Raw genomic sequence first — 12,535 nt, forward strand, 5'->3', positions numbered from 1 at the left:
GACTTCGATTCATACATGAGATATTTGGTGCCGTTCTGCTTTGGCAATGGCCCCTAGAGTTGGCGCATGCCTCCTCCCTCGGCCATGCACAACTTATGTGATCCCATTCCAGGACCACGCTGGCAACCCCGCGCTCAGCACATTCGAAGGCGAACTGGCTTGCCCACTGCCCTATCTTTACAGCTACTGCATCTACTTCACCCACCCCGATGTCCGCCCTGACACCCCCGACTCGACTGGCGCCGCGAGGGGGCTGTACGAAGAAATCGTTATCGAAAACGCGCCGTTCAACCCTTGCGACTGTCGATTCCGCATCGACATGTACTTCCTCCCCAACGGCACTCATGACGACTGCATGCTTCACTACCGCGCTGAGCGCGATGCCCGGGGCAGCTACACGACCCAGGTTGAAGCTTTCGAGAGGGGTGCCGCCCAACCCACCGCCGAGACCGCCAGGATGCCCGGTCTAGTGCCCTCATATGCCCATGATATGTCCAGGGATAGCTATCACGCCCTCATCTACATTTGCGACGCCTCAGACTGGCGTGGAGGTGAGGATGAGACCATGACACGCCTCGAGTTTGAACCACTGTCACGTGACGACTATGAACTCTATAGCAAGGACCTGGAGGACGAGCATGAACCCGACGTGCTCCCCGAGACGGCGGCCGTGATCGAGGCGATTGGGAAAAGCAGCCCCGGCTTTGGCAAGCCGACCTCGGCCATGCCCAGGCAACCCAGGCTCGCCGAGAGTTTGATCGAAACATGGCACATGGCGTATCACATGTTCGACAGGGCTCCCCGTCAGAATATGGGCGAAGGTGCCTGGGAGGAGGCCAAGGAGAAGGGCTGGACTTCTTGGTGAAAACGTGTGAGAACTGCACATTTTGGAAGTCTACTTAATGCATGATCCTAAGCCCAAGCTTAATTCAGGTGAAAAGGATTGACATTGGCATGGCCGTCTACTATATTTGGACATTTTATATCCCCATCCTAGCTCAGGACATCACAGCAGACCTGGCAAACTTTCACTACCACCTCTCCATACAATATATCCCGACACAGTACGCAGATCCTCCCAAGAATTCAGCACCCCAATCCCGGCTCACGAGGGTTCCTTTACGAGCACGTCCTCTCAGATTTTCTGTTTGGTACCGACAATAGGAAACCCACATGTGCTGGTCGTGTCGTACCGAGACCCGGCCGGGTCTTCGCCATTGTCGGGGTTTTCGGTAATAATAGTGCAATAATGGAGTCCTGGAAGGGACAAGTTTGCTTTAGTTCCGCGGCCATTGTGAAGCCCTTACCTTGTCGCTGCCCAAGGGAACAGCTTACCAGGCCACATTACCTGGCATTGGTCGACCACGGAAGGATTCCTAAAAAAAATAAAGACAAAAAAAAAAAACCTTAGACGTTTGTGCTGTTATGCCATCTATCAGTTTCAACAGGCTTTGCCATTGCTCACCAGGCATAAAACTGCGCAATGCTAATGCCGTTTTCGGTCGAGAACGCCCTGGCAGGTGAATTCGGTATTGACCCGCTGGTAGGTCTTGCATTAGGGGTCGCGCCCTCCTGGACGGAAAGGCATGCAAGGCCGTTAACTAGTGCAAATTAAACGACTTAAGGCGGGGTGTGGAGTGCAGATATTGTAATTTGGGCGTTTTTGTGTCTCACTTGGATAGGAAGAACTTGGGCGTTTCGATGGGCTAAGGCGGCTGGGTGAAGCTGGCGCCGTCCCACTACGCCATGCAGTAGCGGTATTCGGGCTGGGGCGCGCAGATTTTCGGCAGACACCACCGATGCCTGTGTACTCACATGTGGGTAGCCGGACCTGGGCGAGGCCCCTGGAGTTGGCAATGCCAAGGCACGTGTCCATGGCCTTGGCTGTGCAAAGTGCGCACTTGTTCTGGATTCAAAGGCTGCCCGCTGGTCGGGAAAGCAGCCGGACCATTCGCCCCCTAAAACTGCGAGATGAAATGACAAATATCTCCAGGTTGGATAGCTTAGGAGCTGCGTACGCAGTTACTCCAGAATCTGTTTTGGACAGGTCTGGCAAAAACAAGTGCTAAAAGAATAAAAACCACGAACCAGGACAAGACTAAGAGGCATTGAATGGCGTTTTGCTCCAGCTTACCCGCCATGAAAAGGCGTAGTAGAGGTCGCCAGTGGAAAACCCGTCTTTGAGCAGCTCGACGTCAGCGAGCTGTCCTTGGACCTTAGGAGAAAACCGTCGTTAATAAGCAGGAAAGGCCCGATTTGGCGGGAACTGCCGACGTTGGTAGTGGCCCGAGAAGTAGACGGACGATATTGAGCCACTAGGGAGGGTGGCCACCGTAATAACCTGGAGGGCAAACGAGGATGATACAAGAAGGGCCTACGCCTAGGGGCCGAGGCCAGCAAGCTGCGTGAGAAGAGGGGCGGCATCATGGCTTTTGACAAACGATTGGAAGGCTTCAGCCTTTAAGGGGCTGGAGAATGTCACATTGCCAAACTACCAAATGGACGACCCGGGCCAAAGCAGCATATACGTACAGCCGCCGCAACAGTAAACTTGAGCGTAATGGTCGTCGGTCCCTTACCCCTTTTTGTGCGCTGATATAGCTACATTTGGTATGTTACATTTTTGGTTTGCTTTGTCCGACATCGCCACCTAATATACCTGCATACCTTAGGCAGGTGCCTGAATTTTGTGATATAGTTCGCCTTGGCAATTACCACGTCTGCGTTGGGAACAAGCGTCCAGAGTTGCGGCGTAGCAGAACCCGTGCGAGCTGTGCCACACTATCTCATTTCTGACGCTGAATATAATGCTTGCGTGTCACTTAAACATAAGGCACCTATTACCTGCAGGGCAAAATACGCTCGACGTCCCTGATAGTCCATGCCTCAGATCCGACCATGGGATCAAGTAAGCCTAATCTAGGTTGCAAAGCTGGGGCTAGGTAGGTTACTATGTGGGTGGTGTTTGGCGAGACACGTTTGGGATCATTGACAACATCGCCTGGCCATTATTCTATTTTGCAGGGAATTCACCACAATCAGATCTTGCTATACGGATAGGCCAAACACACTCAAAAAGAAGGGAAAATATAATCATATAGTGTGGACTATGGGGGTTTCACTACCACAGGACGGACCGAAACGCTATGCAATGCCGGAAACGAGCCGCAGCGCGTGGCACCCGACTTTTGTGAGATTGCCTCGATGCGGATAGTCTGACTACCCTGCAGACCTTGATGCTGCGTTTGGCGTCCGGACCCTTCTTCCTGCAAGTGCTACATATCATAAGCATGCGCCTGGATTCTGCCAGCTTGTCTCGTTGATGTTGTCCGTATACACCATGCCACCGAGGGTGCAGGCAGCGGGCCAGGAAAGGGGCTTGCGGCGACTGTCAATCTCATACGCGAGAGGTAGGCAGGCACTTAGGTACACAGCCAGGCTTGGAATGGACAGGGAATCTGCGCCAGTACTCAAGACAAAGCTGCTCTCGGTCGGACCAGTGCGACACTACCCCGAGCCCTTGTCCGAGGACCCTCAACAACTCGCCCTTTGAATTTATCGTCATGGTCAGTCCGGATGAGATCTAGATGACGCTGGACCGCTGTGACGGCTTGAACTGGGAGGTCTTTGACTGCTTTGACTCCGTGACCGAGGGCGAGCCTACGGTCCATATGCTGTGCAACGATACAAGTAAGAGCTTCGACTTTGTTAACATACACGCCTTGTATAGACTGGCTTAAGGGTCCATTAACAGTGTTCAAGGCGACATCGGCCTTAGTCACAACTATAGCGAGACATTTGTCCTTAAGCATATTGACCAGCATGTCACATGCCCCAACCTCGACGCAAAACTCGACATCAACGCCGAGACAGCGCCAACATCGACGTTACTTACGGCTTCACGTTGATCACCACTATCGACACTAACAAAGCCCTCGTTGACTTCAGCAAGTTGTACCTCTGTTTCCGCAACCGCAACGAATTTGGGCGCATTTTCCTATGATAAAAATGATGAAATCTGGAAGAAGTTTGTCGCCCCGTCCCAGTACATGGAGATGGTCTGCCACGAGTTTGACCAGACGTACACCGGGGGGCTGCGGCGGTCATAGTCGGTCAAGGTTTCCGAGTGTACCGACTTGTCAAAAAGGTGCACGACCAGGTGATTGAGGGCCCGGCCCAGATGAGAGACTGGATGGGCGAGATTGAGACGCTCACGAGCATTGCCAAGGAGATTCGCAGTACCAGCGCGGCTCAGCTGGATACGAAAGACATCGAAAAGATCTTGGCGAGGTGCAACAGCCACATGGACAAGCTAGAGAAGCTTTTCCAGCCCCTGGGCTCCAAGGTTGAACAGAGCAAGGCACGCAAGATATGGAAGGCGATTTGCACTATCGAGCAGAGGGACGATATCATGCCGGTTTTTGGTGCTTTGGAGAGGGAAAAAACCGCTCTCGCTCCACTTATAGCGTTGAGAACGTAGGTGGCTTTTTTTTCTTTTTCTTTTTTTGTGTTGGAGACTTGACACTAATAGAGAGACGTTCTTGAGACCTAACACAAAAGGCCAGGTTCAACTGTATTCAGTCCAAGCTGGAGGCAATCAAGATACTTGGCGAGTCATTGGATGACAAGGACTCCGAAATATGTATTCGTGCTCTTTACTTGGTCGACCGTATCGCAACTAGGTCCGGCCTCCTGACAAACAAGGGGGATATCGTCCAAGGTACCTGCGACTGGATCGTCAACACCCCAGAATTCACCAACTGGGAAATTACGGATGGTGGCTTACTTTGGATCTCTGGCTGTCCTGGGATGGGCAAGACGATGCTGTCGATTTTCCTTTCACAACACCTGGAAGCCTCCACGTCGGCCTGCTTCTCAAATTCCACCTACTTTGACGGGCAGCATATCGTCATCTATTTCTTCTGTGACAACAGAGATAACCGCAGGAACAAACCTGTCGCAATACTCAGGGGCCTGCTGATGATGCTTTCCCGTCGTTGCCCTGGCCTGATTAAATATATTCTTCCCATCTTCAAGGTCCAAGAGAATCAACTGTTTGAGCAATCCTCCCTGCAGTCACTCTGGAGCATTTTTATCGACATGCTCAACGACCTGGGACTTGGACGAGTCTCTGTGCATCATTGACGGGTTGGATGAGTGCGAGCCAAGAAAGGCGCTTGAGACACTCTTGAAAAAGATCAAATCCGTCTCGACCAGCGCTCCCCGACTACCCATCATTGTCGTCAGCCGAGAGTATCCCAAATGTATAGGTAATGCAATGCGCCAAGCGCCGAGGATTCGTCTGGACCCGGACCACAAGGCCGACGTCAACGAGGGGCTCGACGCATACATAAACTCATCTGTACACGAGCTTGGCCCAGACTCGGGAGGCGATCTACCGCTGCTTCTGTGCCATAGGGTCAATGAGATCCTCAAGGAGCGGCCCAAAGGTACCTTTCTGTGGGTGAGCTTCGCCATCGCGCATATCCAAGGGAAGGGGCCCGCCGAGGTTGAGGATTCCCTCAAGCAGCTGCCCACGGGTCTGGACGATATATACGCGAGGATGTTGGCGCAGGTGGAAGCCAGTCGCTGAGATATTGTTCGAAAGATACTCAGCTGGTCTGTCTTTGCTAAGCGGCCTCTGCGGCTGTCTGAGCTCGCCGGCGCTCTGGGGGTCAAACCTAAAGGGGCGCTGACGAAGCTAGAAATTGTACAAAGCTACGTAGCATACTGTGGGCACTTTTTACCTGTATCCAAGCTCAGCGATGATGAAATCAGAACGATAAGATACATGGCCAGGAACATCCCAAAGTGCGCCCCTGGAGGGGAGGGCATCATATCCCTCAAGGAATTGAAATTCGACCATGTTGTCCAGCTTGTCCATCAGAGCGCGAAGGATTTCCTTGTTGGGAATTCAACTGCACTTATGGAAAATTGGTTTACTCCCTTCAATCCAGAGCTCGAGCACGCTATGATGGCATCGACCTGCATCTCGTGCCTCGAGGCTGACGTTGTTGAGGCCTTCACTCTATTGAGGAACAGGTATGATACGGTTGGCATCTTTCGCCGAGATTACCCTCTTGTGCTCAAAGGGCTGCTGGGGTATTCGTCAGACAACTGGTCTGAGCACATGCGTGCTGCTGGTAGCGAAGACATCGACAATATTCTTGACCAACACGAAAGCAGCTTCTTCAATCCTTGCTTGCGCTCGAAAGAAAGCAACCCTGTGCTAAATGCATGGCTAGGATTAATGAACGGACGGTTGACAAACTGGAATAAAGCCTCTGGTAATTACTGGGATGGCGAACCTACAATCTTTGGGGTCTCGTGCTCGCTCGGTCTAGACTTTATTGTCACGCGAATGCTGGACAAACAGCGGCACGAAAAGTTGGGCACAGAGAGCGACGCCTTGTGGCAGGGCAACCACAAACTTTCCTCTCCGTTGCTAGTTTGCAATCGTCTCAAATGAGATTAAGATCATCAGGATCCTCGTCAAGCAGGGAGCGCTAATCAACGGAGTGGTGAAGATTGAGGACGACCAATACATTCCGTTTTGGTCTTCTAATACACTAAAAACGAAGGCTTGTTTACTTGCCTTGGGGGCAGATCCGAATAGAAAAGCACCACCAAAGCCCTCATGGGCGCATCTTGATCATTATAGATGCGAGGGGGTTTTCCCATATGCCGTAGCCGTCAGGTCTTACTATCCAGGCCTTCTGTCGCTCCTCATCGCACATGGTGCCGATATGACGCCTACAGATGAGAGTGACAACAACGCCATGCACTTGCTCCTCAGCCAAAACAGTGAATGGCAATCAGATGGGGATTATTGTATTCACCTTCGGGGCTACAACCGCCCATTAGACGCTGCTTTGAAAACGTTCCGCCTATTGATGGAGGATCCCAATGGCCATAAACTCCACCAGGGGGTAAATTGGTTGGGCAACAAGCCAATACACACAGCTTTTTGGAGCATGCAATCCGAACCAGGCTTGCTGCACGAGCTGCTAGATCCGAAATGGCTCTCGATATCTGGGAGCCCAACTCGGATGGTAACACGACGCTGCACCTCGCCTGTGACAGCGGATCGGGCGAGGGCGTGAGGCTGCTGTTGGCGAGAGACGACGTAGACGTCAACTGCAAAAACAACAAGGGCCAGACTCCACTTCACATAGCCTGCCATTGGGACAGACCTATCGTGTGGGGTTTTCCTGGTTATAACTTTGGAGAAAGAGATCATGGAGATAAGAAAGCACTGATGCACGATTATTTTGACGACCCGCAACTGGTCAGGCCGGTAGAGCTTTTATTAGGGCACAGCAGCATCGACCTTAGCGCCAGGGATGAGGAGGGCAGGACGGCGCTACACTTGGCTTCGTATTATAGAAATGCAGAAACAGCCAAGTTACTGATCGAGCGTGGAGCCGACGTCAACGCCCGCGATGATAACCAGGAGACGCCTCTGTACTGGCTGGTCATCGGAGTGATCAAGAGACCTGAGTGGACACTTCCGGTCAGAAAACCACTGCGCACACTCCTCGAGGCTGGCGCGGATCCCGAAGCCAAGGACGCAAAAGGCAAAACGCCAGCAGAGTTTATGGCTTCTTTCGGGGGAAAAGACGCCTTTTCGGATGCTGTCGAGGCGGGGAATATAAAGAAAGATGGAGAGGACTCCAACGTATAAGACGAACCCGAAATGAACGGCGAATCCGCCTAGATAGGTGGATTATTGTATCTTGAGGAATGTCAGAAAAGTCAAGAAAAAAGAGACGCGTCTGAAACTCTAGTCATTCGGATTGACCGCTTCTGCAGTCTGAAATCATCGTAAGAAGCGTAGGGCGCTGATACTCCTCGATTCAACTGTAACAGTATGGATCAAGACTGGAGATGCGGGCCCCCAAACAAAGTGGTGTGGCACTTTAAACGTATCTCGGCAGTAGGGCGGAGTTTTTGGTTGGAGGAGCAGCCAAAAAAAGCCTCTTTACCGGTGACATGCGGCGAAATCGGCACGAAGCGCAAGCAAGTCGAAGAGTACCTGGACCGGCTCCTCCACGGTTCCATCCGATGCTGCGTGGTTATCCTTGACGAGGCCGACGTCTTGTTGGAGGAGCGAGGCCAGTCCGACCGGGTTCGCAACGCCATGGTCTCGGTGTTCATGCGCATCCTCGAATATTACCAGGTCATCCTAACCCTCACCTCGAGCTGGGTCGGCACCTTTGACGAGGCCTTCAAGTCGAGGATCCAGCTGTCCCTCCACTACGACAAGCCCAAGATCTCGCAGAGGTGCAGGATCTGGAGGAACTTCATCGAGTGGCCGCTGAGGGCCGTGGGCGAGAAGGACGGCGACTTGAGCAACCCGGCCGACCGCATTGAGGAGCTGGTTGGCCACGACATGAACGGCCGGAATATACGCAACGTCATCACGACAGGGCGGTAGCTGGCTCGTTACCTCGGCCAAGTCCTCAGACACGCCGTTGCCGTGGCTGGGAGGTTCGACAAATACCCGACGGATGTACATGAAGGGCCCACTGCCGATTAATTGGCTGGAGAGGGACGCCGGCGCTTAGAACAATGGTATCATCGGCGGGTGTTGTAAATCTGTAGTATCATTCGAGAAGGTTTCAAGTGTATCCTCACAACTATGCAAGGTTTTTGTTGCCTAAAAGAACATGTACTGAGACCCATATACATGATAAGCGACCTTACTTACCGGGGCTGATGGCCGTGTTTGTGTAATCAACGCCAGGCCACAGTCTTCTGCGTGGTGGCACCTATAGCTCCCAGCCAATGCGCTGCAAATCGTTGTCAAAGAAATTCCAATTTAAATCGAGACCTAGTCTAGCAGCATCTGTAGGACAAAGCCCAGAAAAGTTAAGTCTTATATCGGCATCAAGCAGAGGGGGAAAAAAAAACAGAGATCTCGCCGTCCATTCACTTCTTCGGACTTCTGCCCGTCCCCGCCACTGACGCATCGTCAGACTCGTGCATCGAGCTCTGCCTCGTTCCGCTTCGCGTCTGGCTTCTAGCAACCACGCCTGGGAAGAACCTAGGCTGACTGCCAGAGATGTGCACGTCCGAAGCGGTATCCGAAGCCCAGCCCTCGCGGCTCGCCCCCGGTGGGGACGACATGCTCGGCAGGCTGCCTTCACCTGCAGGCGCCGCGCTGCGCTGTACCGGGCTTGGTGTGGTATCCCTCGCCATCGTATCCATTGTCTTTTGGAAGCCGGTTGGCGGGGTCTGGCCTACTGGGCCCGTGGGCCTGGCGCTCTGCGTGTCCGACTGCGTCAGGTTGCCGTTTGCATCCAGCGTGTATGCAGCGTATTTGGCGACCCTGACATTGTGATATTTCCCGATTGTTAACACAGTTCTTCCGGGCAGAGGCGTAAAATGATTAGGGGGCGGACTCACATTTGTTGCTCTTCCAACAAGGTCTGGTACCTGAACTCCTCCCTTCTATCCGGCACGTTGGTCTTGGCCATGGTGTTACCCTTTGCGCCCGGGTGATCAAAGTTAACCCCAAGCCACTGCTCCTTCACCGACCTTTCATAACCACTCTGCTTGACCGAGTTCTTGGCTAGCTCGCACATATCCACGGAGCTGAGCTTGTAAATCTGCGCCGCTACCGCATACTCCTCCATCAGCGGCTCCTTGGTGAAGGCAAACTGGAGCGGATCGTCGGTCGACAGCGATACGTTGAGCCCGCGCTTGAAATACTGGTGGAATGGGTTACGCTCGTACGCGAGGAAGAGTGCGTTGTTGCTGAGCGGCGACATGGCAATTCCAATCTGGTCCAGGTAGAAGATGTACTGGAGGATGGGTACTTTGCGGAGCAGCAGACCGTGGCTGATGCTGTGCGAGCAGAGGGCGGCCACTGCCATGTGCTCACTGTCTCCTGCCTCTCCGCAGTGCGGCCGCAGAACGAAGGTGTTCAAACCACGTTGCTTGCGGAAAACATTGAGCGAGGACATGTTTGAGAAGAGATAGTAGATCCAGTAGCTGTACGGCGGGTTCTGCTTCGAAGTCCATTCGCTCGGAACCGGGAACTTTTTGAACAACCGGCGCTCGACCTTGCTCTCGTCGTCAACGCTGTCGAAGCCGATCACCCTCTGAAGAAATACGTGTAGTTTGGGGTGACTCTGAGGGTCTTTTGTGACCTCAAACAGGGGTTGAAAGATGTTCTTGACGATTTGCTCATAGTCGTTCATGAGGCCGCTGGCCTTGTAAACATCATATAGGCGTGGAATCTGAATCAGCCAGCGGACATTATGCGAGAAGAGCTTGTTATCGACGATCCAGCTGGCCAGCTTGTCCCACTCGTCCAGAGACCTGCCGTATATTGAGATGCGCCACTCGACCATCTGGTACTTGCTAGACTCCAAATCGGCAATAACCTCTTTGGTAATCTCAGCTAAATAGCGGCCCTTGATGTCGTTGTCCGTCTTGAGAAAGATCGTACGCAACCGCGACTCGCCAATGGGGTTGTACTTGAGGTTGAATTTGTCGAAGCGGTGGAATGAGTCGGTGTGCGCCTATACATAGTCAGAATATGCTATCTATGTTACATGCTGAGAGTAGGGCTGTCGGCAAGCTGGGGTGTGTTAGCCATCAAGTTCCAGGAAACTCACATGCATATCCAGAGTGTCAATACTGAGGTCGTATGCAGTAAGGTTGATACTCTCAAACACCTGAGCAAGTGTAAGATTCTTGCCGTCTCGGTACAGCACAATCTCGTCAGGACACTTCTTCATCTTGCTCTTGATGAAACGAAGCAAGTGCTTCTGGTTCATGCAGGCAGAGTGGTGGACGTGGGTGTCGACCTTCCTCACGTTGTAAAAGTCACGATGAGGTACCCGTTTACTGTCCGCCGTCTCCTGATACTCGTTGAGCAAGGTGTAGAGGTTGAACTTGCCCTCCAAGTACTGCAGGCGTCTGTATGCAAAGCTCTTGCTGGGGCCGTCTGCAGCAACCGACAATATCTTGTCCAAGTCAATATAGAATTGCCGCAGCGTGGGGATGTTGACAATGGGCTCTGCAGATGCTGCCGTTGCATAGACTTGATAAACGCCATTGCTATCCATGCGATAATCCATGTCACAGGATCCCGGCAGCGGCAGGACGTCGTTCATATCAAAATCTTCACCAATGTCCTGCCCAGGCTTCCGCTTCTTGTGAACCTTAGTCGCCAGATCGGGGTCGCCGCCCAAGACCATACTATTGGTCATGCTTGCTGGCTGGGAGCCGCTTGCCACGGCCCTCTCCTTGGCCTCGATCCAGGCCGGCTCGGGAGGCGGGGGATAGATGTTCCAGCTTGGATCATCTTTGGGATTGTCGCCCGGGTTCTGCAACGACAGTTCAAGGTATTTGTGACGAATCTCGAGCAGGTCTCGAACACTCTTAAAGATGGAGCTCAGCTCTGCCGTGACCGAAGGGTCGGCATCGTTGAACGTGGCGCTGCCGATACCCGGCGGCGCATTGACTCCAGGAAGCACGGGAACGGCAGGGTTGCTAGTCGGTGGCTCGGGCTGGTTATACTTGGACGAGCCCAATCCCTGCAGCTGGTGAGACAGCTGGCTGACCAACGAGTTGTTGTTGTTGAGGCCGAAAGTGCCACTGTTTCGTTGCAGGCCGGCGTCCAAGCTGGGCAGGTTGCCAGAAACCTGCTCGACGCTCTTTTTGGCGGAAAGCGCAGGCGAGCCCAGCGAGGTGGGGTCATGTTGGGCCGGCAGTTGATGGCCGTGCATCAGATCTTCACCCCCGCTGCCCGCCCGGCCCGAGATGACAGGGCTGCCTTCGCCCCAGTTCTGTCGCTGGCGCTGGTAGAAGAGTTTGGCGTCGGTCTGGGTCATGTGGCGCTCAGCCACGGGGTCGTAGAAGGTCGTCTTGCGCTGCAGGTCGCGGGGAAGCATGCCCTCCTCCAGCTCCAAGTTGTCCTCATCAGCCATTGGCCCCACGCCATCATCAGCGGGGATATCGCCCTCAGCCTCGGACACCTCGTGAGATTCCACTCCCTGAGAGGGCTCCTCATCGTCGGAGAACTGCGTAGGTGTAGCTGCCAACTTGTTGGGCGAGCTAGACCCCGAGAGCGGATCATCGGTGACGGAGAGGTCTAGATAGGCGAGGGACTAGCGCGGTTAGTGGGATGTTGAGCCCTGGAAGGAAGAGCTATGAAAGAGCGCCTCTCACCGGCCATTGTGACGAGGAAGGAATTTGATTCGAGACGCTCGAATTGTAACTTGGGCCTTCTGCCCAGAAACAGCGGGAGCGTGTGCGAATTGAATTGTATATAGTAGGTACGCCGCCGTCACGTGGAAGCCAAACAGTTAAGAATCTCAGTCACACCGGTCACTTTGAGAAAGAAGAAGAAAAAGTGCTTATTTTTTCCCCCCTCTAGGAACTCTCCCGTCTTGGTTCGCCGCGTAATTCGTATTCTTAGCAGAGCTTAGTTAAATCCATATGTGGATTGTGAGGTTACAGCAACAGTATTTTAGCGCCGATTATTTCTTCTTCGAATCACCGCCGTAGTCTTGGCTGCCAT

The 12,535-nt window shown here is 53.2% G+C and overlaps 4 protein-coding genes across 4 annotated transcripts; 3 read left to right on the top strand and 1 right to left on the bottom strand.

Moving 5' to 3' along the window:
- Positions 1-46: 46 nt before the first annotated feature.
- Positions 47-865, top strand: PgNI_07482 (uncharacterized protein; the record flags this gene model as incomplete). Its single annotated transcript, XM_031127494.1, has 1 exon — positions 47-865. One exon carries the CDS (start codon positions 47-49, stop codon positions 863-865), a length of 819 nt encoding a protein of 272 aa, XP_030980639.1.
- A 2,722-nt stretch (positions 866-3,587) lies between these two features.
- On the top strand, positions 3,588-3,908 carry PgNI_07483 (uncharacterized protein; the record flags this gene model as incomplete). The annotated part of the gene is made up of 2 exons (XM_031127495.1): positions 3,588-3,690; positions 3,763-3,908. The coding sequence occupies 2 exons, from the start codon at positions 3,588-3,590 to the stop codon at positions 3,906-3,908; spliced, it is 249 nt and encodes an 82-aa protein (XP_030980640.1).
- Positions 3,909-7,887: 3,979 nt separating this feature from the next.
- On the top strand, positions 7,888-8,437 carry PgNI_07485 (uncharacterized protein; the record flags this gene model as incomplete). Its single annotated transcript, XM_031127496.1, has 2 exons — positions 7,888-7,909; positions 7,941-8,437. The coding sequence occupies 2 exons, from the start codon at positions 7,888-7,890 to the stop codon at positions 8,435-8,437; spliced, it is 519 nt and encodes a 172-aa protein (XP_030980638.1).
- A 106-nt stretch (positions 8,438-8,543) lies between these two features.
- Positions 8,544-12,438, bottom strand: PgNI_07486 (uncharacterized protein). The gene is made up of 4 exons (XM_031127497.1): positions 12,184-12,438; positions 10,626-12,106; positions 9,409-10,529; positions 8,544-9,331 (listed from the first exon to the last, which is right to left on the bottom strand). The coding sequence occupies exons 1-4, from the start codon at positions 12,188-12,190 to the stop codon at positions 8,932-8,934; spliced, it is 3,009 nt and encodes a 1,002-aa protein (XP_030980636.1). The 5' UTR covers positions 12,191-12,438; the 3' UTR covers positions 8,544-8,931.
- Positions 12,439-12,535: the final 97 nt, after the last annotated feature.

Source organism: Pyricularia grisea (assembly GCF_004355905.1).
Source record: "Pyricularia grisea strain NI907 chromosome Unknown Pyricularia_grisea_NI907_Scaffold_4, whole genome shotgun sequence".
Lineage (NCBI taxonomy): Eukaryota > Fungi > Ascomycota > Sordariomycetes > Magnaporthales > Pyriculariaceae > Pyricularia > Pyricularia grisea.

What these genes read in the sequence shown, in the direction of transcription:
- PgNI_07486 (XM_031127497.1), bottom strand. An exon ending in TTGACACTCTGGATATGCAT is followed by an intron (nt 10,530 to 10,625) that starts GTGAGTTTCCTG and finishes GACTATGTATAG; the next exon opens with GCGCACACCGACTCATTCCA. An exon ending in TTGTTGGAAGAGCAACAAAT is followed by an intron (nt 9,332 to 9,408) that starts GTGAGTCCGCCC and finishes TCACAATGTCAG; the next exon opens with GGTCGCCAAATACGCTGCAT.